Source organism: Schistocerca americana, chromosome 5 (genome assembly GCF_021461395.2).
Source record: "Schistocerca americana isolate TAMUIC-IGC-003095 chromosome 5, iqSchAmer2.1, whole genome shotgun sequence".
Taxonomy (NCBI): domain Eukaryota; kingdom Metazoa; phylum Arthropoda; class Insecta; order Orthoptera; family Acrididae; genus Schistocerca; species Schistocerca americana.
The window spans coordinates 529350607-529372355 of record NC_060123.1 but is presented as its reverse complement, the minus strand read 5'-3'; the positions used below and the strand labels follow the sequence as shown (position 1 = coordinate 529372355).

The 21749-nt window shown below is 39.4% G+C and overlaps 1 protein-coding gene across 3 annotated transcripts in view; it reads left to right on the top strand.

Annotated features, from left to right (window-relative positions):
• The window catches only part of LOC124615456, a 136295-nt gene that overhangs the window by 50051 nt on the left and 64495 nt on the right, over positions 1-21749 (top strand). For 2 of the 3 annotated variants that reach the window (XM_047143357.1, XM_047143359.1), the window contains 2 exons: positions 634-772; positions 948-1122. In XM_047143357.1, coding sequence (XP_046999313.1) covers positions 634-772; positions 948-1122 — 314 coding nt within the window. The remainder of the gene's footprint in view (positions 1-633; positions 773-947; positions 1123-21749) is intronic. The other variant, XM_047143358.1, reaches the window with a different exon arrangement.

Sequence of the window (21749 nt, the reverse complement as noted above, 5' to 3'; positions counted from 1 at the left end):
TTGTGCTTTTTATATATAACAGCTGAATATTATGAGACAGAATTATGAGAAATACCTTCAGGAGACGAAAGGTCTGTACTGCTGCTAGACACATTTAAAAGCACATATACTTTTCTAGCTTTCTGAACTAATTATACCTTCATCAGGGAGGAGAGAGGGGCAGTTTGGGGAAGGTTAAAAAAGAAGAGGTGACAAAAGATCATCACTCAAGGATGAGAGCAACCCACCTGTTGTAGGAACAAGGGATACGAAGATTGTATTTGTCTTCTGTCATCCTCTCAGCAAGTGAGTCTCTCTTGATACCTGAGTGAACTGCCTCACCAATTTGACCTTCCACTTTTTAGGTTATTGTATGTACTTTTATGTGTGTCTATCAGCAGTACAGACGCTTTTCATCATGAAGGTAAGTAAGGGCCATCAGTTCCTTGTATTCTTTCTTCAGGTGTTAGGTATTTGCCTGTTACGTCCTCTTGTTGCCGGCAATTCTGTCTCATAATTTTAAACTTTTCTTAAGTGCGCTTTGCTTTTCAACAGTGTATATTTTCATTGTTTATCAGTGGTACCCTGTGTGTAGTGAAGTAAATGCTTGTTGTTGATGTAGTTGAAAATTCTCTTCATACTATTTGTTTTCAGCAGTATCCGTCTTACTGATTTACCTTCCATTGATGAAACTATGGAAAGTACTCCTCTTGTTGAGGAAAACACTGTTGATGACATCAAGAACAGAGACAAAACATCCTCAGTGAATGAAAATGATTTTGCAGAAACAAAGGTTAGTGATGAGTCAGATTTTAACTTTGCCATGAAAGGTTTTAATGCTTGTGTTGACAAAAAACTTACCAGTAGCTTTAAACCTACTGTTGATTGAAAAGAATCAGAATTATTATTATACATGCACTCATTTTTATGAATTTAGTTTCTTTACATGTATTTTCTGTTTTCTGAAGGATAATGAAGATGATATTACTGCGTTAGTTGTGGCAAGTTCAAATATTCGTTCATCACCTAAAGGGAGAACCAGTGCTGCTGGCAGAAAGAAATCTAAATATATAAGAGATGTAGAAACATCGCTTTCATTATTACTCCCAGACAGCATAGAAGTAGCTGAGGAAAAGGCATTTAGTAAGTGTAATACTGATGTATGTAATTGTTTAATTCCATGGATGTCCTGTAGTATGCTGTAAGTGTGTTTCAATACTTTGAGAGGTGGCATAGTGCATATCAGTTCAGGCAGGCTAGGAAAAAACCTTACCTTCATAGTCTCGGATGTTATTGAATTTAGCACATGTTAAAACAAAGGACTAAGTTAGGAACACACATTTTTTTGTTTTCTCCAAAAACATTTCTGCTCTGAGATACAGCCCTCCAAAGATGACATTGCGCATACGATTTTGAAGGTGCGAATTTTGGAAAAAAATTTTAACTACTGTATCTCTGGAACAGTTATAGATATTTTGTATTTTTTTCTTTTCTTTTCAAAAATGCCAATCCATAAAACTTTGCTTTTTTTCTGTTGATTGGTACCATATAGTTCTACATTCCCTGAAAAGGAGAGCTTCCACTTTTTGTTTGAACAGGTTTTATAAACAACTGAAAATTTAGCCATACATAAAACCTATTTTATTACCACGTTATCACATAACAGGCTCATAAAAACCAAAACCTAGCCTTATTTAACATAATTTTAGTTTTGAAAGATGAGTAAGAGACTTATTATTCAAGCATTTTAAATGATTCCAAAATGTATGTGGAAGGTCTAAAGACGTGAAGGTTTCAGTTTATACAACTTGTGTGCACTCTGTTTTGTTCTGAAATTAGCCAGTCAATGAACTAAAAATGTGTTCCACGGCTTCAGTATCTTCCTTTGATATAGAGTGCTGTCTTCCTGTTGTATCAATAGGAACTGAAGCACTTACAGTCTTCAAAACATTGTGAACAGGAAGTGAGCACTGATGACATTGTTGCTGTCCTTCAGCTGGAAACCTATATCCAGCACCTGGTCCATGTGGTAGCATAAAGTTCACTACAATTTCATTTGACACATAACTGGTGTCTATGATCTCTGCAATCCAGCGGCACAGCCATACACACACACACACCACAAACATCCCTGTTGTGGATTGGCAAGAGAGCCAACCCACTATGAGAGGAAGCCGAAAGGCACGCGTTTTAGCTCATGCAGGCTGGCGTGAGGTCTGGAACAGGTCAAGGAAATGAGACTAACAAAAAACATACGTAGCTGCTGGAATACTTAACTTTGATCCATAATTGGTGAACATCGCTCTTGACGGTACATGTTTTACAGCATCAATAGTACCTGGTAATGGCGCCTTGCTAGGTCGTAGCAAATGACGTAGCTGAAGGCTATGCTAACTATCGTCTCAGCAAGTGAGAGCGTATTTTGTCAGTGAACCATCGCTAGCAAAGTCGGCTGTACAACTGGGGCGAGTGCTAGAAAGTCTCTCTAGACCTGCCGTGTGGTGGCGCTCGGTCTGCAATCACTGATAGTCGCGACACGCGGGTCCGACGTATACTAACGGACCGCGGCCGATTTAAAGGCTACCACCTAGCAAGTGTGGTGTCTGGCGGTGACACCACAATCCCCATTCTCAGGTTATGAATGTGAATATTATCCTGCTGTTTCTGAGGTGTTGGCAGAACGAATGAAATTTCTTCTTTCTTGCTCTTTAAAGTGGATGCAATATGAGTTTGCCCATCACTTTTGAGTCCAAATATGTGTCTTTTGAATTCCTTTCACAGGAATAGTTTGTTTGGACCATTCTTCTTTTTTCTGCTTGTGGAATTCTTCGGTTTCCTCTTTGGGCAAAAGAATGAGGGTTGTGAATGTGTAAGATTCCACGACTCTCGTAAAACCCTCAGCATTCTGAATCGCAGCTGCATTTGGTCTGGGAAGATTATGTTTTGTAGCGTGGTGCTTCAGCAGGCCTCGTACACCACCACAAGACCCCTTCCCATGACCAGTAGCACTGTATACCCAGTCAGTTGCCACAAGTGACTTACTCAATTCAAATAGCTGGTAACGGTTTTTAAAATGACTAGGAGTACCATCTGAAATAATGAAGATCTTCTCTGCCACTGTTTCCAGTTGAAGAATTTTGCACATTGTTACCGAAGCGTGTGCTGAGTCATGTCCTGTGACATCACTTATAATTGGCAACACTTGTGGTCTTGTTTTGAAAATATGTCACTCCTGTAAAAATTGAAATCTAGTCATTACTCCAATGATACCCTTGTACTTCTTGTGGGAGAATTACAGACCAGTTCTAAGCAAAATCATAGTGAAGCAGTAAACACAGTTCTTCAGCCTGTACACACCATTTCACTTCTGCAATGTGTTGTTGTTGCAATTTCTTCAGATGCTAGTGTGTTGCTTCTTTCACTGATCATTTACCCAGTTTATCAATGAAACCGTCAAAGACAACAGTTTTCTTAATTTGTTTATTTTCCTCCCATGTCGCATATGTAATTTCTACAGGGTTATCTGCTATGTCTTCCAGGCCAAGTGTCTGTAAAGACAGTCCTCACTTTCCAAAGCAGTCACCACATTCTTGAAACAAACAAGTCTCTCGCACAATAAAAAGATTATTGTGCGTATCGTGACTCAGCATCTCCACTATATGGTTAGTAGCAACTTTCCTTCTCCGGTATTGTTACATTTCATGCTGGGTTTTCCATTGTTTGATTGAAGTCTCTCACTTTATGTCAAAGACTACTAATGACTTCACATGCCCAACCAAGGTATCATACATCACGTGCTCCAGTAAGTTCTTCAAAGTTACCACAGAAAGTTCAAAATTCATGCAGTACACACATGAACAGATATCTCTAGGTGGGTGTGGAATTTAGGTTAGTGCATAAAATTTTGATCTTCCAGTATGTGAAGTTACATAGTTGCTTTTATAAATTGCAAAAGTTCCTTAAATTTTGTTGGCGCTCTGGGGAGAACAGTCCCATTTATCTATAAGATAAAATGACCGAATGACTGCAAGGAATGTGGTTCAAAATTGTTTTCTTTGAAAACGTGTCTGGAATAATTATTAAACTTGTACCTTTTGACTGTAGACTGCACAATATTCAACAGCTGAATTGATATTTGTGAAAAATTCCTGGCAAGAGGTGCAAGAGTGCTTTGGTTCATTTTCTTCTGAAGATGGAATTTCTACTTTGAGGAGTGAGGTCAGTTTTGTTGTAGTGTATTCATCCATAGCTTTAGTAATTTCTCTACACTTTCTTGGTGCGCAAAGCTTATGACTCAACTTCACTGACCATGGCTTCTTAACAGAACTAACACCTAGTTGACTGATTCAGGGTATTTATTTGTTCCTCTATTGATGCAAAATCTGCATCATCTGCACCATGGGAGGCTTCACCTGTTCGTATACTGTCATTGTTGCTATTATGTCAAAACATTTAGAACACAAAAAGTCATCACTGGAAACATCTTCACTTTGAAACAGAGTCTTCAAATGAGAACACTTATTCCCAACCTGAGCAAAGTCTGTTTTTTTGTTTGTCTGCATCATCTGCACCATGAGAGGCTTCACCTTGTTCGTATACTGTCATTGTTGTTAATATATCAAAACATAGTCAGGAGACATTTCTAAACAGTCCTTTTCACAAAACACACAGCAACTGTGTCAACTGGCAAATTCCTCACGAAAACACAGAACTCAATGGATGGTCTCATATTTCTTAGAAGCCTCTTCAGTAAACAAATTAGCACTGAACAACTACATACAGAAACCTGCAATGAAGAACCACGACAACCTGTAATGAAGAACCACGACAAAGAAACTGATAAGAAACTACAACAAAATGTAAGAAATATCTGCAACAGTGAAAGTGAAAAGAAATAACTGCAACAAAGAAAGTGATAAGAAATAACTGTAACAAAGAAATTAGTAAGAAACAACTTTAGTGAAGACATACATTACCCTTGAAATTTAAAAAAAAAATGATTTTGTAAAAATAATACCTGTCCAACTTAAAAGTGGAAGATCTTCTTTATGAGAATATAGTACTACGTGGTTCTAATTAACAGAAAAAAATCCAACTTTTCTGGATTGGTATTTTGGGGAAAAAATCTGTAAATTATAAAAAAAATTCAAAAGGCGACAATAAAAGAACTTTGACAGATATGTCCAAACAGAGGATACCGTTGTAATCATAAAGCAATTATCTTTCAAATCAAAAAAACCTAACAAAATATCTAGAACTGTTACAGATATACAGCATTTAAAAAAAAATTCCGAAATTTGCATCGTCAAGATGGTGTTCATAGTTTTTTGGATAAAACAAAAAAGTATGTGTTTCTTACTTACTCCTGATTTTTAACATAGGCTAAATCAATTAACATCCGGGACTATGAAGGTAAACCCCCCCACCCCTCCCCCACCTGAAGTGATACGGATTATGCCTGTATTTCCCCACTGAACCAATGTTAATCAAGCTGAACTGAAGGTAAAAAGATAGAGTTACCTATTGGGTGGAGAATCAGGTTTCTGGTATTCTTTCAAATTAATTTTGTTTCACAGTGAACATAAATTACTCAAATTTTCTTTCTGTTTATTTTTTCCTATCGCTATATCTTCATATTGTCATCTGGAATTGGTAACACAAATAAGAAAGGACATTTAACAGACATGTAAAAAACCATGAATCGCTAGAGGGATTGAAGTATATTGTGAAAGGAAAAGGGCAGTGTACCTATTGCCAAAAATAAGTGAAGATCCTGCAGTAGTTGCACACTATAAAAACTAGTCAAAATCACTAAGCAAATTTATTAAAAATAAAGGAAAATGCACATTATATCTGAAATCAGTAGCACCAGGAACATACTTAAGCCTGTATGGAACATAGTAAAATGAAAGACGGGGCAGTAGGCCACAGAACAGCATATCATCACCATTGATTTAAGTGAAAGGGCTATACATGATCAGTCAGAGGTAGCAGATATTTCAGATATTTTTAATAATTATTTCTGAAATGGAGTAGAAAATGTAAGGATAAACAACCCAAGAGAAAAATCAAAGCAGTATATTAAAGAAGCAAATCACATATAATTCAATTATATTAATGTCTCACAAACTTCTTCTTCTGAAATTAAGAAGAGTAAACTTTCTCTCAAAAATAAAACAGGGTGTATACGACCCGGGACAACCGGGAGATCCGGGAAAAACCCGTGAGTTTTTTAATCCGGCAGAAAACCGGGAAAAATCCGGGAATTTTTTAGAATTCCGGGAATTTTTGTTTTGTTTTAGTTTTCAGTTAAATTTTTGTAATTTTGACTGGTAAGAACCATTACTGTAACAAAGGCCATTACTGTATCCTGCTACTGCAGAATAATACTGCAGCATTAAAACATGAACGAGAAAAAAACGAAATTCAAACCTAAATTACAAAGGAAATGCGCCATATAAAATAACACAGTGCTAGTACAAGCATCTGCCAACAGCAAAATGTGTCAAAGGCTTTCGGACTATTCAATACTTCATAACAACAAATTGCCTTCAATGAGCGTGACATCACAACTGTTTACATTAGACTCATTTAATCAGTTACTAGTGGGCTCATGCACACGCGCAGTTGAGTCACGTATGAGTAGTACCTTCTCCCGCTTCTGCCTACAGAAATGTGGCTGTTGGCTGTGTAAGCAGCAGTAGCAGCAACCAGCCACATGATACCCGGAGGGCGCTAAAGACTACACTGTTGAGCGCCCATAACACCATATCCATCCATCCATCGATACCCGGAAAAATTTTACTGGTGCATCCAGGCTGCCAGTTTCACGCATGTGCTCCAGGCTCGGATCTAGTGGGGAGTGATGGCAAACCGGGATATCTGAACTGGGCAGCAATTTCGAAGGGAGGGGGAAAATTAATATTCTTGAGAAAAAAAACCACTTGTTTCACAAAGCACCTAGCATCCAGCGCACGTCGGTCTATCGATTATTCATATGATTTTGAAACGAACCCATGCTGGGTTTTGAACATATTCTAAGTTGATATCTGAATGAATTATAAGTTGATTTTTGAATGTGTGCATAGTGTACGTGGTGGCTCTGCCAGGGGAATCCTCGTCACATCTAGAAATAAACTTTCCTGCAGACAAAACGGGACGGGGCTATACGAGCTGAGCGGAATAAGGCCGACCGGTGAATGCCAAGTGCTGCTTGTTTATGTGGTTGATTCAGTTTGCGAAAGTTCAGCGTTGTTATAATTACTAGTGAAATCCATAGATTAAGAAAAAAAATGTGTGTGTGAAATCTTATGGACTTAACTGCTAAGGTCATCAGTCCCTAAGCTTACACACTGCTTAACCTAAATTATCCTAAGGACAAACCCACACACCCATGCCCGAGGGAGGACTCGAACCTCCGCCGGGATCGGTCGCACAGTCCATGCTACAGCGCCTTAGACCACTCATGTGATCATGAGGCATCAAGGAATCACAAATTTAGCAAAAATGGCTCTGAGCACTATGGGACTTAACATCTGTGGTCATCAGTCCACAAATTTAGCAGTGGAGGGTAGTGTGGAGGGTAAAAATCATAGAGGGAGACCAAGAGATGAATACACTAAGCAGATTCAGAAGTATGTAGGTTGCAGTAAGTACTGGGAGATGAAGAAGCTTGCACAGGATAGAGTAGAATGGAGATCTGCATCAAACCAGTCTCAGGACTGAAGACTGCAACAACAACAACAATGTGTCATATGGTATTATATTTTGGGGTAACTCTTCCCATTCTAAAAGGATATTTTTGGCTCAGAAATAAATATATATATATATTTAAAAACAAAGATGATGTGACTTACCATACGAAAGCACTGGCAGGTGGATAGAAACACAAACAGACACATACATACACACAAAATTCAAGCTTTCGCAACAAACTGTTGCCTCATCAGGAAAGAGGGAAGGAGAGGGAAAGACGAAAGGAAGTGGGTTTTAAGGGAGAGGGTAAGGAGTCATTCCAATTCCGGGAGTGGAAAGACTTACCTTAGGGGGAAAAAAGGACGGGTATACACCCGCACACACACACATATTCATCCACACATATACAGACACAAGCAGACATATTTAAAGACAAGGAGTTTGGACATCTATGCTTGTGTCTGTATATGTGTGGATGAATATGTGTGTGTGTGTGCAGGTGTATACCTGTCCTTTTTTCCCCCTAAGGTAAGTCTTTCCACACCCGGAATTGGAATATATATATATAGGGAAACATTCCACGTGGGAAAAATATATCTAAAAACAAAGATGATGTGACTTACCGAACAAAAGCGCTGGCAGGTCGTTAGACACACAAACAAACACACAAAATTCTAGCTTTTGCAACAAACGGTGGCTTCGTCAGGAAAGAGGGAAGGAGAGGGAAAGACGAAGGGAAGTGGGTTTTAAGGGAGAGGGTAAGGAGTCATTCCAATCCTGGGAACGGAAAGACTTACCTTACGGGGATATATATATATATATATATATATATATAGACACACACACACACACACACACACACACACACACACACACATCTTGGACCACACATTCAACAGGAGGTGGGCGGGTGTGTGTGATATATATATATATATATATATATATATATTCCACGTGGGAAAAATATACCTAAAAAGAAAGATGATGAAACTTACCAAACAAAAGCGCTGGCAGGTCGATAGACACACAAACAAACACAAACATACACACAAAATTCTAGCTTTCGCAACCAATGGTTGCCTCGTCAGGAAAGAGGGAAGGAGAAGGAAAGACAAAAGGATATGGGTTTTAAGGGAGAGGGTAAGGAGTCATTCCAATCCTGGGAGCGGAAAGACTTACCTTAGGGGGAAAAAAGGACAGGTATACACTCGCACACACACACATATCCATCCACACATACACAGACACAAGCAGACATTTGTAAAGGCAAAGAGTTTGGGCATTTTTTGGGCAGAGATGTCAGTCGGGGCGGATGTACAGAGGCAAAGATGAAGTTGAAAGACAGGTGAGGTATGAGCGGCGGCAAATTGAAATTAGAAATTAGCGGAGATTGAGGCCTGGCGGATAGCGAGAAGAAAGGATATGCTGAAGGGCAAGTTCCCATCTCCGGAGTTCTGACAGGTTGGTGTTAGTGGGAAGTATCCAGATAACCCGGACGGTGTAACACTGTGCCAAGATGTGCTGGCCGTGCACCAAGGCATGTTTAGCCACAGGGTGATCCTCATTACCAACAAACACTGTCTGCCTGTGTCCATTCATGCGAATGGACAGTTTGTTGCTGGTCATTCCCACATAGAACGCTTCACAGTGTAGGCAGGTCAGTTGGTAAATCACGTGGGTGCTTTCACACGTGGCTCTGCCTTTGATCGTGTACACCTTCCGGGTTACAGGACTGGAATAGGTGGTGGTGGGAGGGTGCATGGGACAGGTTTTGCACCGGGGGCGGTTACAGGGGTAGGAGCCAGAGGGTAGGGAAGGTGGTTTGGGGATTTCATAGGGATGAACTAAGAGGTTGCGAAGGTTAGGTGGACGGCGGAAAGACACTCTTGGTGGAGTGGGGAGGATTTCATGAAGGATGGATCTCATTTCAGGGCAGGATTTGAGGAAGTCGTATCCCTGCTGGAGAGCCACATTCAGAATCTGATCCAGTCCCGGAAAGTATCCTGTCACAAGTGGGGCACTTTTGGGGTTCTTCTGTGGAAGGTTCCGGGTTTGAGGAGATGAGGATGTGGCTCTGGTTATTTGCTTCTGTACCAGGTCGGGAGGGTAGTTACGGGATGCAAAAGCTGTTTTCAGGTTGTTGGTGTAATGGTTCAAGGATTCCGGACTGGAGCAGATTCGTTTGCCACGAAGACCTAGGCTGTAGGGAAGGGACCGTTTGATGTGGAATGGGTGGCAGCTGTCATAATGGAGGTACTGTTGCTTGTTGGTGGGTTTAATGTGGACGGACGTGTGAAGCTGGCCATTGGACAGGTGGAGGTCAATGTCAAGGAAAGTGGCATGGGATTTGGAGTAGGACCAGGTGAATCTGATGGAACCAAAGGAGTTGAGGTTGGAGAGGAAATTCTGGAGTTCTTCTTCACTGTGAGTCCAGATCACGAAAATGTCATCAATAAATCTGTACCAAACTTCGGGTTGGCAGGCCTGGGTAACCAGGAAGGCTTCCTCTAAGTGACCCATGAATAGGTTGGCATACGAGGGGGCCATCCTGGTACCCATGGCTGTTCCCTTTAGTTGTTGGTATGTCTGGCCTTCAAAAGTGAAGAAGTTGTGGGTCAGGATGAAGCTGGCTAAGGTAATGAGGAAAGAGGTTTTAGGTAGGGCGGCAGGTGATCGGCGTGAAAGGAAGTGCTCCATCGCAGCGAGGCCCTGGACATGCGGAATATTTGTGTATAAGGAAGTGGCATCAATGGTTACAAGGATGGTTTCTGGGGGTAACAGACTGGGTAGGGATTCCAGGCGTTTGAGAAAGTGGTTGGTGTCTTTGATGAAGGATGGGAGACTGCATGTAATGGGTTGAAGGTGTTGATCTACGTAGGCAGAGATGCGTTCGGTGGGGGCTTGGTAACCAGCTACAATGGGACGGCCGGGATGATTGGGTTTGTGAATTTTGGGAAGAAGGTAGAAGGTAGGGGTGCGGGGTGTTGGTGGGGTCAGGAGGTTGATGGAGTCGGGTGAAAGGTTTTGTAGGGGGCCTAAGGTTCTGAGGATTCCTTGAAGCTCCGCCTGGACATCAGGAATGGGATTGCCTTGGCAAACTTTGTAAGTAGTGTTGTCTGAAAGCTGACGCAGTCCCTCAGCCACATACTCCCGACGATCAAGTACCACAGTTGTGGAACCCTTGTCCGCCGGAAGAATGACGATGGATCGGTCAGCCTTCAGATCACGGATAGCCTGGGCTTCAGCAGTGGTGATGTTGGGAGTAGGATTAAGGTTTTTTATAAAGGATTGAGAGGCAAGGCTGGAAGTCAGAAATTCCTGGAAGGTTAGGAGAGGGTGATTTTGAGGAAGAGGAGGTGGGTCCCGCTGTGACGGAGGACGGAACTGTTCCAGGCATGGTTCAATTTGGATAGTGTCTTGGGGAGTTGGATCCTTAGGAGTAGGATTAGGATCATTTTTCTTCGTGGCAAAGTGATATTTCCAGCAGAGAGTACGGGTGTAGGACAGTAAATCTTTGACGAGGGCTGTTTGGTTAAATCTGGGAGTGGGGCTGAAGGTGAGGCCTTTGGATAGGACAGAGGTTTCGGATTGGGAGAGAGGTTTGGAGGAAAGGTTAACTACTGAATTGGGGTGTTGTGGTTCCAGATTGCGTTGATTGGAATTTTGGGGTTTTGGAGGGAGTGGAGCTGGAAGTGGGAGATTGAGTAGATGGGAGAGACTGGGTTTGTGTGCAATGAGAGGAGGTTGAGGTTGAGCACCTATTTTCACCCAATCAGATCGCACTTCCTTTTATACAATGTTCTGTTTCATAATTGGAATTTTCCTATGTCAGTTACTTGCTGTTCAGCGGCAATGTCATTTGATGCAGCATTGACTGAGATTTTATCCATGCTGCTACATTCTGCCACAGGATAGGATTCCTTGAAAGTCTTTCTTCAACCTTGTGTTTGCCTCCATTTTTGTGCATCCATTTTTGTATGCCACTGCCAGCACAGAGAACGGTGGTTTGCCAAATAAATAAGGCAGGAACTAGTTGTTGTCCCAGACAACTGCAAAGCACTCTTTCTTGGTCATAGATTAATTCCTCTCAGACATGGAAAATATTCCGGAAGCATGGAAAGTACTCCTGAAGCATAAATGACCACCTTTTAGCACATTCCTGAATTTGTAATAGTCTATCCCATAACTGCTAGCATCACTGTGATGTTCTTTCTCGGAATTTTTGTCATACAAAGCTGAGACTGGACAAGATGTTAGTGCCTCCTTAAGGATAAGGAAAGATCTTTCCTGCACCTCATTCCAGGAAAATTTGGCATCTCCATGCAGTATTTGTTGCAAGGGACATTCCTTGGTACAGAAGTCCTTTATGAAGTATGAACCCATTCTGAGTAAACTTCTCATATAAGAAATGTGCTGAGGAGTTGGAAAGGCAGTGACTGCTCTTCTTTCTCTGGATCAGGATGAACTCAATTGCAATTTACTACTTACTCAAAGATTTTTATTTCTTTAACAGTGAAGGGACACTGTTTCAGATTTAGGTGAAGTCCTTGAGTCTTAACATAGTTGTCATGTGGCTTAGATGTTCTTCAGATGTCTTCAAAAGAACTATTGTGTCATCCAGATAACAAAAACTTGTGATCTGTTTAAGGTGTCGGACCATATTGTTCATCACATGCTCAAAGATGGCTGGAGTGTTACATAATCCAGAGGGCATAACTTTGAACTCATAGAGGCCATCAGATGTTATGGAAGCAGTCTTTCTCTGGTCAGCCTCATCAGCCTTGATTTGCCAGTTACCTGTTTGCACATCAATACTTCAGAAACACTCTATTTCTTTCAAGCAGTCTATGGTGTCATCAGTGTGTGGAACAGATAGAAATATTTGTAAAGACCTTTTCTTTTCAGTCAGTGGTAGTTGATGCAGAAATGCCAAGTGTCATCCTTCTTCACATGGACCACAGGAGAGAACCAAGGACTTTATGTAGATTCAGTGATGTCATCTTGCAGTATCTTGTCAGCTGTCTCCTCGATTATTGGGCCCATGACCTCGCTGTTCGGTGCTCTTCCCCGAATCAATCAACGTGGATTATCTTTCTTTCAGCCAACAATACCCTATATGGACAGTGGCTAATTGGTGGATAATTCCCATTGTTGATAAGTTATTTTTCCATGGGCTATTGGCCTGTCTTGACTGAGAACAGATACTGCTTGCCGACACTCTTCCTCTTTCGAACCAGCCCCTATCGGTAATTTGACACTACCTTCCTCTCTGTGTTGTCTATGGTGGTAGTGGAGCATGATTCTTTGTTGATGTCATTAAGCTGCCCTTCCTGGACTGGTTCAGCTATTTCTAAGCACATATCCTATGGCATGAGTTGTGGTTGCTCATGGTAGTTAGTGATCCGAAGTTCTCCTTGATGACCTGTGATGATCATGTTCATCATTGGTGTGTAGATTTCTTTTGTGAGCATGAGTAGCTTTTCGGAATCGACAGAAGCTTCAAAGTTCAGTGGACATCTAGATTGCTTTCTGGAACTTGTCTTGTTGATGACAGTAGGATAATGTCTTCAATGGTAAACAACTGCCCAGAACAATCTTTGTTATGTACTTGTTGAAATAGCTTTGTTAGTCTGGAGCTCTGCTCTTCCACATTCTGTGACTGCTTGTGATGCCTTTAAGAAGTCCATTGAAGAATCTGCTCTTCCACATTCTATGACTGCTTGTGATGCTTGCAAGAAGTCCATTGAAGAATAATATTATGATTACATTCTGATAAAACAACAAATTTGAAGGGTTGTGTTCTCTCATTGATATTTATTCTTGCAACACATGTTCCTGATGGTGGAATGTATTTTCCACTTGTGAATTTCAGGGAAAATTCACTTTCATGTCATAGAACATTGTTTAGCCAGTGAGGATAAGGATTCAGCATTATATTAAGGGGACTGGAAATAATGTCTTTTTTTTAACACTAAATTCAGACTGATAAATTGTTAACAAGGTTTTATTTTTAATTAATGATGTAATCACAGTTATTATCAATGCTTTTATGTCATCTAGTGTGCAAATTCCCCCCTCCCCCCCCCCCCTCCCCCTCCTCTGAATACTGCGGCAAACACATACAAGAGCCTTTTTGTGGTGTGAAACTGTCTTAACTGTTCTCCTGCACTTTGTGGCAATTCACTTAGGAGAGAGCCGTTGTATTTTGTGTTTTGGATTATTGTAGAAGACCAATTTTCAATCTCCAGCGATCAAGCAATCAAAAACTGCTTCTGTATTGTGCTGCTGAAATTGTGTGGTGGGTGTGGTGGATTGGTTACCTTTGTTTGTTTTTACCAGCTGTTGCATATGTTCTCAGAAGGTTGACCAAGGTTGATTAAATGTGTTTGACAGTTCCTTGAGTGTCTGACAGGGATTTTCTTCTACTTCTGATTTGAACTTAGAAAACCATCTTTGGCATTTACGAACATCAGATGCACTTGGATAAACAGTGAAAATGTTTTTGGTAGCAACTATTGCATTGCTGAGCTTGCAAAACTCGAAAAGCATACGATACTGGATGTGTACCTCTTCTGGTATTTGGCTGCCCATTTCAACATAAACTGCAAAATAATAATAATAATAATAAAGAATAGGCCTCCGGTATGTTCTGCCAGTCATAAAAGGCGACAAAAAGAACAAACCACTAATAGGGCTAATCCCCCTTTTAGTGCGATTAGTTGGTTCAGGACAGAACTAAAGAAGCCTCGGACAAGTGCCGTCGTGGTCGGGGACTACGCTTGAACCCTATGCCAACCCACAATGGTAACGACACTGCTAGCCAACTGGAAAATGATTTAAATCCAAATAGAGGTGTTTTGCAGGATATGCTTCCTGCAACCACCCTAGAAGGAAAACAAAGACAGAGGATGAGATGGTCAGATGAAGTTAATCGACACCTCATGTTCTGTTATTACCAAGCAACAAACCTAGGAACCAACACAACTGGATACAGATCACAAGTATACACAACATTTATTACCAGATACCCAGAATTAAAATTTTTGACAGAACAACGACTAGCTGATCAGATCCGTGTAATAATAAAAAATAACAGGATGCCCCAGTCAGAATTAGAAAACATCAAACAACAAGTACAACAAATACTGGAACAAAATAATGTGCAATCAGAAGAAGAAGAAAATACAGTAATGGACTCAAACATCCCAGAGCAAACAAACAAAGAACAACATGCATCAATTAAACAATCAGAGGAAAACGAAATCTTAAAACAGCCACCAGAACAAGCACAAATAGAACACGCAGTGACACACATGTTAGATATAGAAGAAAAATTTAAGCTGACATATATAGAATACAAAGAACACAAATACAGACATTAGACCATTCTTGGATAGACCGCCAAATAACCCACAAGTCGAAACAACAATAAAAACTATCAACACAATCATACACAACAAAATAAATGAAAACACAACTATGGAAGAGTTACAACTACTGGTTTATATAGGAGCACTCACTACACTAAATATAAACACTAGGCAGAGATCAGAACCAACCAACACACAGAAGAAACCCACAAAACCAGCATGGCAACACAGGCCACAGATCAGAATAGAAAAACTGAGAAAAGACATCGGACAGCTAACACAATTTATAAGAAATGAAATGTCAGAAAAAAAACGAAAAAGGTTAGGTAAAATCTCACAACAAGAAGCGATAGAGCAATTAGATGAAAAGAAGCAGAAATTACAAGCATTGGCCAAACGACTTAGAAGATACAAAAAAAGTGAAAATAGAAGGAAACAAAACCAAACATTCAACACAAACCAAAAGAAATTTTACCAGACAATAGATAACACACACATTAAAATAGACAATCCACCAAACATAACAGACATGGAACACTTCTGGAGCAACATATGGTCAAACCCGGTACAACATAACAGGCATGCACGGTGGATACATTCAGAAACAGGCACATACAAGGTGATACCTCAAATGCCTGAAGTGATAATTTTGCAACATGAAGTCACCCACAATTGGAAAGCCCCTGGAAAAGGCAAAATAGCAAATTCCTGGCTAAAGAAGTTCACCTCAACACATTCACATCTAACTAAATTATTTAACAGTTACATTGCAGACCCATACACATTCCCTGATACACTTACACATGGAATTACTTATCTGAAACCTAAAGATCAAGCAGACACAGCAAACCCAGCTAAATATCGCCCCATAACATGCTTACCAACAATATAGAAAATATTAACTTCAGTCATTACACAGAAATTAATGACACATACAACACAGAACAAAATTATAAATGAAGAACAAAAAGGCTGTTGCAAAGGAGCACGAGGATGTAAAGAGCAACTGATAATATATGCAGAGGTGACATATCAAGCTAAAACTAAACAAAGGTCACTACACTACGCATACATTGATTACCAAAAAGCTTTTGATAGTGTACCCCACTCATGGTTACTACAAATATTGGAAATATACAAAGTAGATCCTAAATTGATACAGTTCCTAAACATAGTAATGAAAAATTGGAAAACCACACTTAATATCCAAACAAATTCAAATAATATCACATCACAGCCAATACAGATTATGGGTGGAATATACCAAGGAGACTCATTAAGTCCTTTCTGGTTCTGCCTTGCTCTGAACCCACTATCCAACATGCTAAATAATACAAATTATGGATACAATATTACTGGAACATACCCACACAAAATCACACATTTGCTATACATGGATGATCTAAAACTACTGGCAGCAACAAATCAACAACTCAACCAATTACTAAAGATAACAGAAGTATTCAGCAATGATATAAATATGGCTTTTGGAACAGACAAATGTAAGAAAAATAGCATAGTCAAGGGAAAACACACTAAACAAGAATACTACATATTGGATAACCACAGCGACTGCATAGAAGCGATGGAAAAAACAGATGCCTATAAATATCTAGGATACAGACAAAAAATAGGAATAGATAATACAAATATTAAAGAAGAACCAAAAGAAAAGTATAGACAAAGACTAACAAAAATACTGAAAACAGAATTGACAGCAAGAAACAAGACAAAAGCTATAAATACTTATGCTATACCAATATTGACTGACTCATTTGGAGTAGTGAAATGGAGTAACACAGACGTAGAAGCACTCAATACACTTACACGATCACAATGCCACAAATATAGAATACATCACATACATTCAGCAACAGAAAGATTCACATTAAGCAGAAAGGAAGGAGGAAGGGGATTTATCGACATAAAAAACCTACATTATGGACAGGTAGACAATTTAAGAAAATTCTTTCTAGAACGAGCATAAACTAGCAAAATACACAAAACGATCACTCATATAAATACATCGGCTACACCACTGCAATTTCATAACCACTTCTACAACCCTTTAGATCACATAACATCAACAGATACGAAGAAAGTAAATTGGAAAAAGAAAACACTACATGGCAAGCACCCGTATCATCTAACACAGCCAATCAAGACGCATCCAACACATGGCTAAGAAAAGGCAATATATACAGTGAGATGGAAGGATTCATGATTGCAATACAGGATCAAACAATAATCACCAGATATTACAGCAAGCATATTATTAAAGATCCCAATACCACAACAGATAAATGCAGACTTTGCAAACAACAAATAGAAACAGTAGATCACATCACAAGTGGATGTACAATACTAGCAAATACAGAATACCCCAGAAGACATGACAATGTAGCAAAAATAATACATCAACAGCTTGCCTTACAACATAAACATATAAAACAACACGTTCCCACATACAAGTATGCACCACAAAATGTACTGGAGAATGATGAATACAAATTATACTGGAACAGAACCATTATAACAGATAAAACAACACCACATAACAAACCTGACATCATACTCACCAATAAAAAGAAGAAATTAACACAACCAATCGAAATATCCATACCCAATACAACAAATATACAAAAGAAAACAGGAGAAAACATTGAAAAATGCATCCAACTGGCTGAGGAAGTCAAGGACATGTGGCATCAGGATAAAGTTGGCATTATACCAGTTATACTATCAACTACAGGAGTCATACCACACAGTATCCACAAGTACATCAATGCAATACAGCTACTCCAAACTTATATATACAACTACAGAAATCCATAATTATTGATACATGTTCAATTACCCAAAAGTTCCTATATGCAATATAACACATACCGTACAATCAAAAGGAAGTGACGCTTGATCGAGGTCTGCCTCACTTTCCATTTTTAACCGACTTAACGTCTGAGAAAGTAAAGAAATAATAATAATACAAGTATGCACCACAAAATGTACTGGAGAATGATGAATACAAATTGTACTGGAACAGAACCATTATAACAGATAAAACAACACCACATAAAAAACCTGACATCATACTCACCAATAAAAAGAAGAAATTAACACGACTAATCAAAATATCCATACCCAATACAACAAATATACAGAAGAAAACAGGAGAAAAAATTGAAAAATACATCCAACTGGGTGAGGAAGTCAAGGACATGTGGCATCAGGATAAAGTTGACATTGTACCAATTATACATTCAACTACAGGAGTCATACCACACAATATCCACGAGTACATCAACGCAATACAGCTACATCCAAACATATATATACAACTACAGAAATCTGTAATTATTGATACATGTTCAATTACCCGAAAGTTCCTAAATGCAATCTAACATATACTGGACAGTTAAAAGGAAGTCATGCTTGATCAAGGTCCCCATCACTTTCCATTTTTAACCAGACATAACATCTGAGAAAGGAAAGAAATAATAATAATTTAAGATTTAATTATGTATGAGTAAACAAGCCACTGTAACCTTACTTTTTGATCACTTTGATAGAAAAGGAGTTGACTAGCACCTGGTTACATTGACTGTCGATGATGAGATCAGTGAGATTTCCTGATATCTTCGTAGTCCATGGAGGATTGTCATCTCTAATGGTTTCACCTCCATAGTTGGTTACCTCACTTAGTTTTCCTGATCTCAGCTGCTAGGTGAGGAGCTATTACCTCTGTAGGGTAGTAAAGAATGGTTGCAGTGCATAGCACCAACTATAATTGCCTGCAGTTGACTGATGTAATTGAAACTGTTGGTTAAAACTTGCTTTCAGTCTCTACAATGTGTCCAGCTTGTCCACAATGGAAACATAAAGGGATTTTGTCTTCTATCCTCCAAATCTCTGTTCTTCTGTGGGGTGCTGCACTTTGCAGAGGAGATAGTTGCACCTATGTTGTTCAGGTTCTGGGTTATTGTTTGGTGTCTGTGACATAAATATGAGTTGGTCAAATCCATTCTTTGTGGTGCATTGTACTGGTGATGGAAATTGGTGCTAAAGATTAGTACAACTCTTCTTCAGCTTTGTCTATTACCTCCTGATGTATGGAGTCAACATTAGTGGCTGATCTCTCTCACTTACTTGGTCCAACAGTACTGGCTTATAAAATGCTATATCTCTTCTCTTACAGCATGGTATATGAGAGAGGGAAGGCGATGGCAGTCTTCCACAACTACAATAGGAACCAAAATTAGGGAATTTTTCTTTTTAAAATTCAGTCTTGATCGCACCATGTATGCCGGTTTCGGTCGTATCACAGGACCATCATCAGACCCATGGCATCCTTCATAGATGGTAGGTAGAGCACTCTTCTCAGCTGCTGTGATGTCAACTGGTTAGACCAGACTGATGATGGTCATGTGATATAACCGAAACCAGTCACCTGTGTCCTTGTAGCATATGTGGTGCCATCAAGACTGAATTTTAAAAAGAAAACTTTTTTAAAAATTTTTGATCGCTGTTCCAAAAATGTTTATTAAAATTGTTCAAAATTAGGGAGTCGATCATACAGATTTCATCCGACTCTTTTTCTGCCGTATTTAGGTACTTCACACATGGCACCACTTGATGAATTCCTCAGTTGCTGTGACATCCTTTACCAGAAGAGCAAGCGGTGTCTTGTGCAACTCATTAATCAAGTGTGAGATTGTGTCAGCTTCAAAATGTAGCACAGGGCAAAACAAGCTATATGTAGCACTGTGACGTTTCTGCTTGATGTTGGGACCTATTCTTCGATTGCTCTACAACTAAGCAGATTTGCTGCTGATTGTCACCAAATGTTTTCTTTTATTTGGGCTGGAATGTGTCAAAGCTGCTGCATTTCTTCTTGTTGCTTTCAAACCACTGCTGGGCTGTACGTTCTAATTAGAAGTACACATTTGCCAAACTTGTTGTGTCTTCCCATTTGTTGTATTTGGTGACTGTCAAATCCCTTCAGCCATTTCATCAGGTCCCTTACCAGTGTTTCTCCTTGCATGATGTGCAGCTGACTTACAGCTATTTTGGACTGTGTGAATGATGTTCTGCTTTGTATTCTGATTCCTATCTGTGAAGTGAATGGATTTTCTGTTGCCTAATTTGAGCAACAAATTTAAGTAGCTGCTCACCATCTCCATGCCATAAACAGAATCAAGCACAAATCTGAAAGCAGGATTGTCAGTGAAGTACAACACTCAGCAGTAAAAGGACGTTTATTACGTTCATCAATCAACAGGCAGAACAGAAGTGAACTTCTGGATAGTGCTACTGTTTGTACAAACATAGAACGTTTCAGAATAGGCAAACATTACAAACATAAGACATTTTGAGACACTTCTATAAATAATAAATTCAGTAGGACCTTGATAATCCGACATGCTAGTGAATCTGCAAATGCCACATTACCAAATATGCTGGATTTTCAAGATCGTTTTTAAAAACCTGGTTTAAAACAAGGGATATAAGCAAAATTAACAGCTTTAATGTACAAAACAAGTTTCTGTTACTTATTAAACACAACAGTAGACATTATAGTACTAAAATTGAAGTACCTATTACTTTCCACTAAAAACAAAATGAAATTGAAAGTCAAATACTGTACTGCTGTATTAAATCAATTTAAGACTCGAGGTTTTAGAAAAGTTCAGTATATGTAAATAATTTTTGTGTGATAGATACAAAATAAAATACGCACCACTTACTACCAAGAATTTGGTGCAGTTTAATTGCAATTACTGTCTTTAGGACTAGTACAAATATTTGACACTTCTAGGGTGTGGAATATGTCGAACTGGTATGTACCACTGATGGTTTAGCTGAAATTTTCTTCTGAGCCCTCTGGAACATTGTAGAACAGATAACTTGTGTCTTGGATTGAGCTCCAGTTGACAAAAATTATTTTGTTTGATGTGCAGATTCGTAACTTCAGAGCATTGCATTCTTGGGTACTTCAGTGAATTTAGCGTGAGTATTTAAGGGCTCTGAAGCCTCAGTGCAAGGGATGTGAGTTGTAGGCATTTTTTTCTCATAATTTTCAGTTAATGGTGCCTTCTGTGTTGGAAACAGTTCGTGAAATCACATCATCAGTCAGATCTTCTTCAATAGCTAAATTTATATTAATGTTCATTCCTTCGCCAACTTCTTCTGCTGAATATGCACTCAGTTCATTAGCGGATGTAGATGTTTTTCAAAGGCATCTGACTGTTTTGCCAACTGTGCCAAGCTAAAAAAATATGGGGAAATTTCTGATGTGTGCCGGACTATCGGGTCTTCTGGATTATCGAATCCTGGATTTGTCGAATAAAAAAATAATTTTTGGTGGTTGGTTTTTGGCTGATGATCTACGGCATGCCCAGTGGTTGATTCCAGCTGCTACAACACCCTGCATGCAGCACAGCTCGCATCATTATTTGTATTGCTGGTGATATTTGATTTACGGGCATTATACCACAGTCAGAGGCATAATACTGTGCCTAACATTTGTCTTCCAATGCTGGAGACATCATCAGAGGCATAAACATCTCAGAAAGCGCTTACAGTCTAAAACGAGTTCAGCAATCAAACTGTTGATGCATCTCCATGCATCGGGTGGTTCATGACATCTTCAGGCTACTGCCTAAGATTACAGAGTATGTTATGGGACATGCAGTGTGGAAGAGTTGG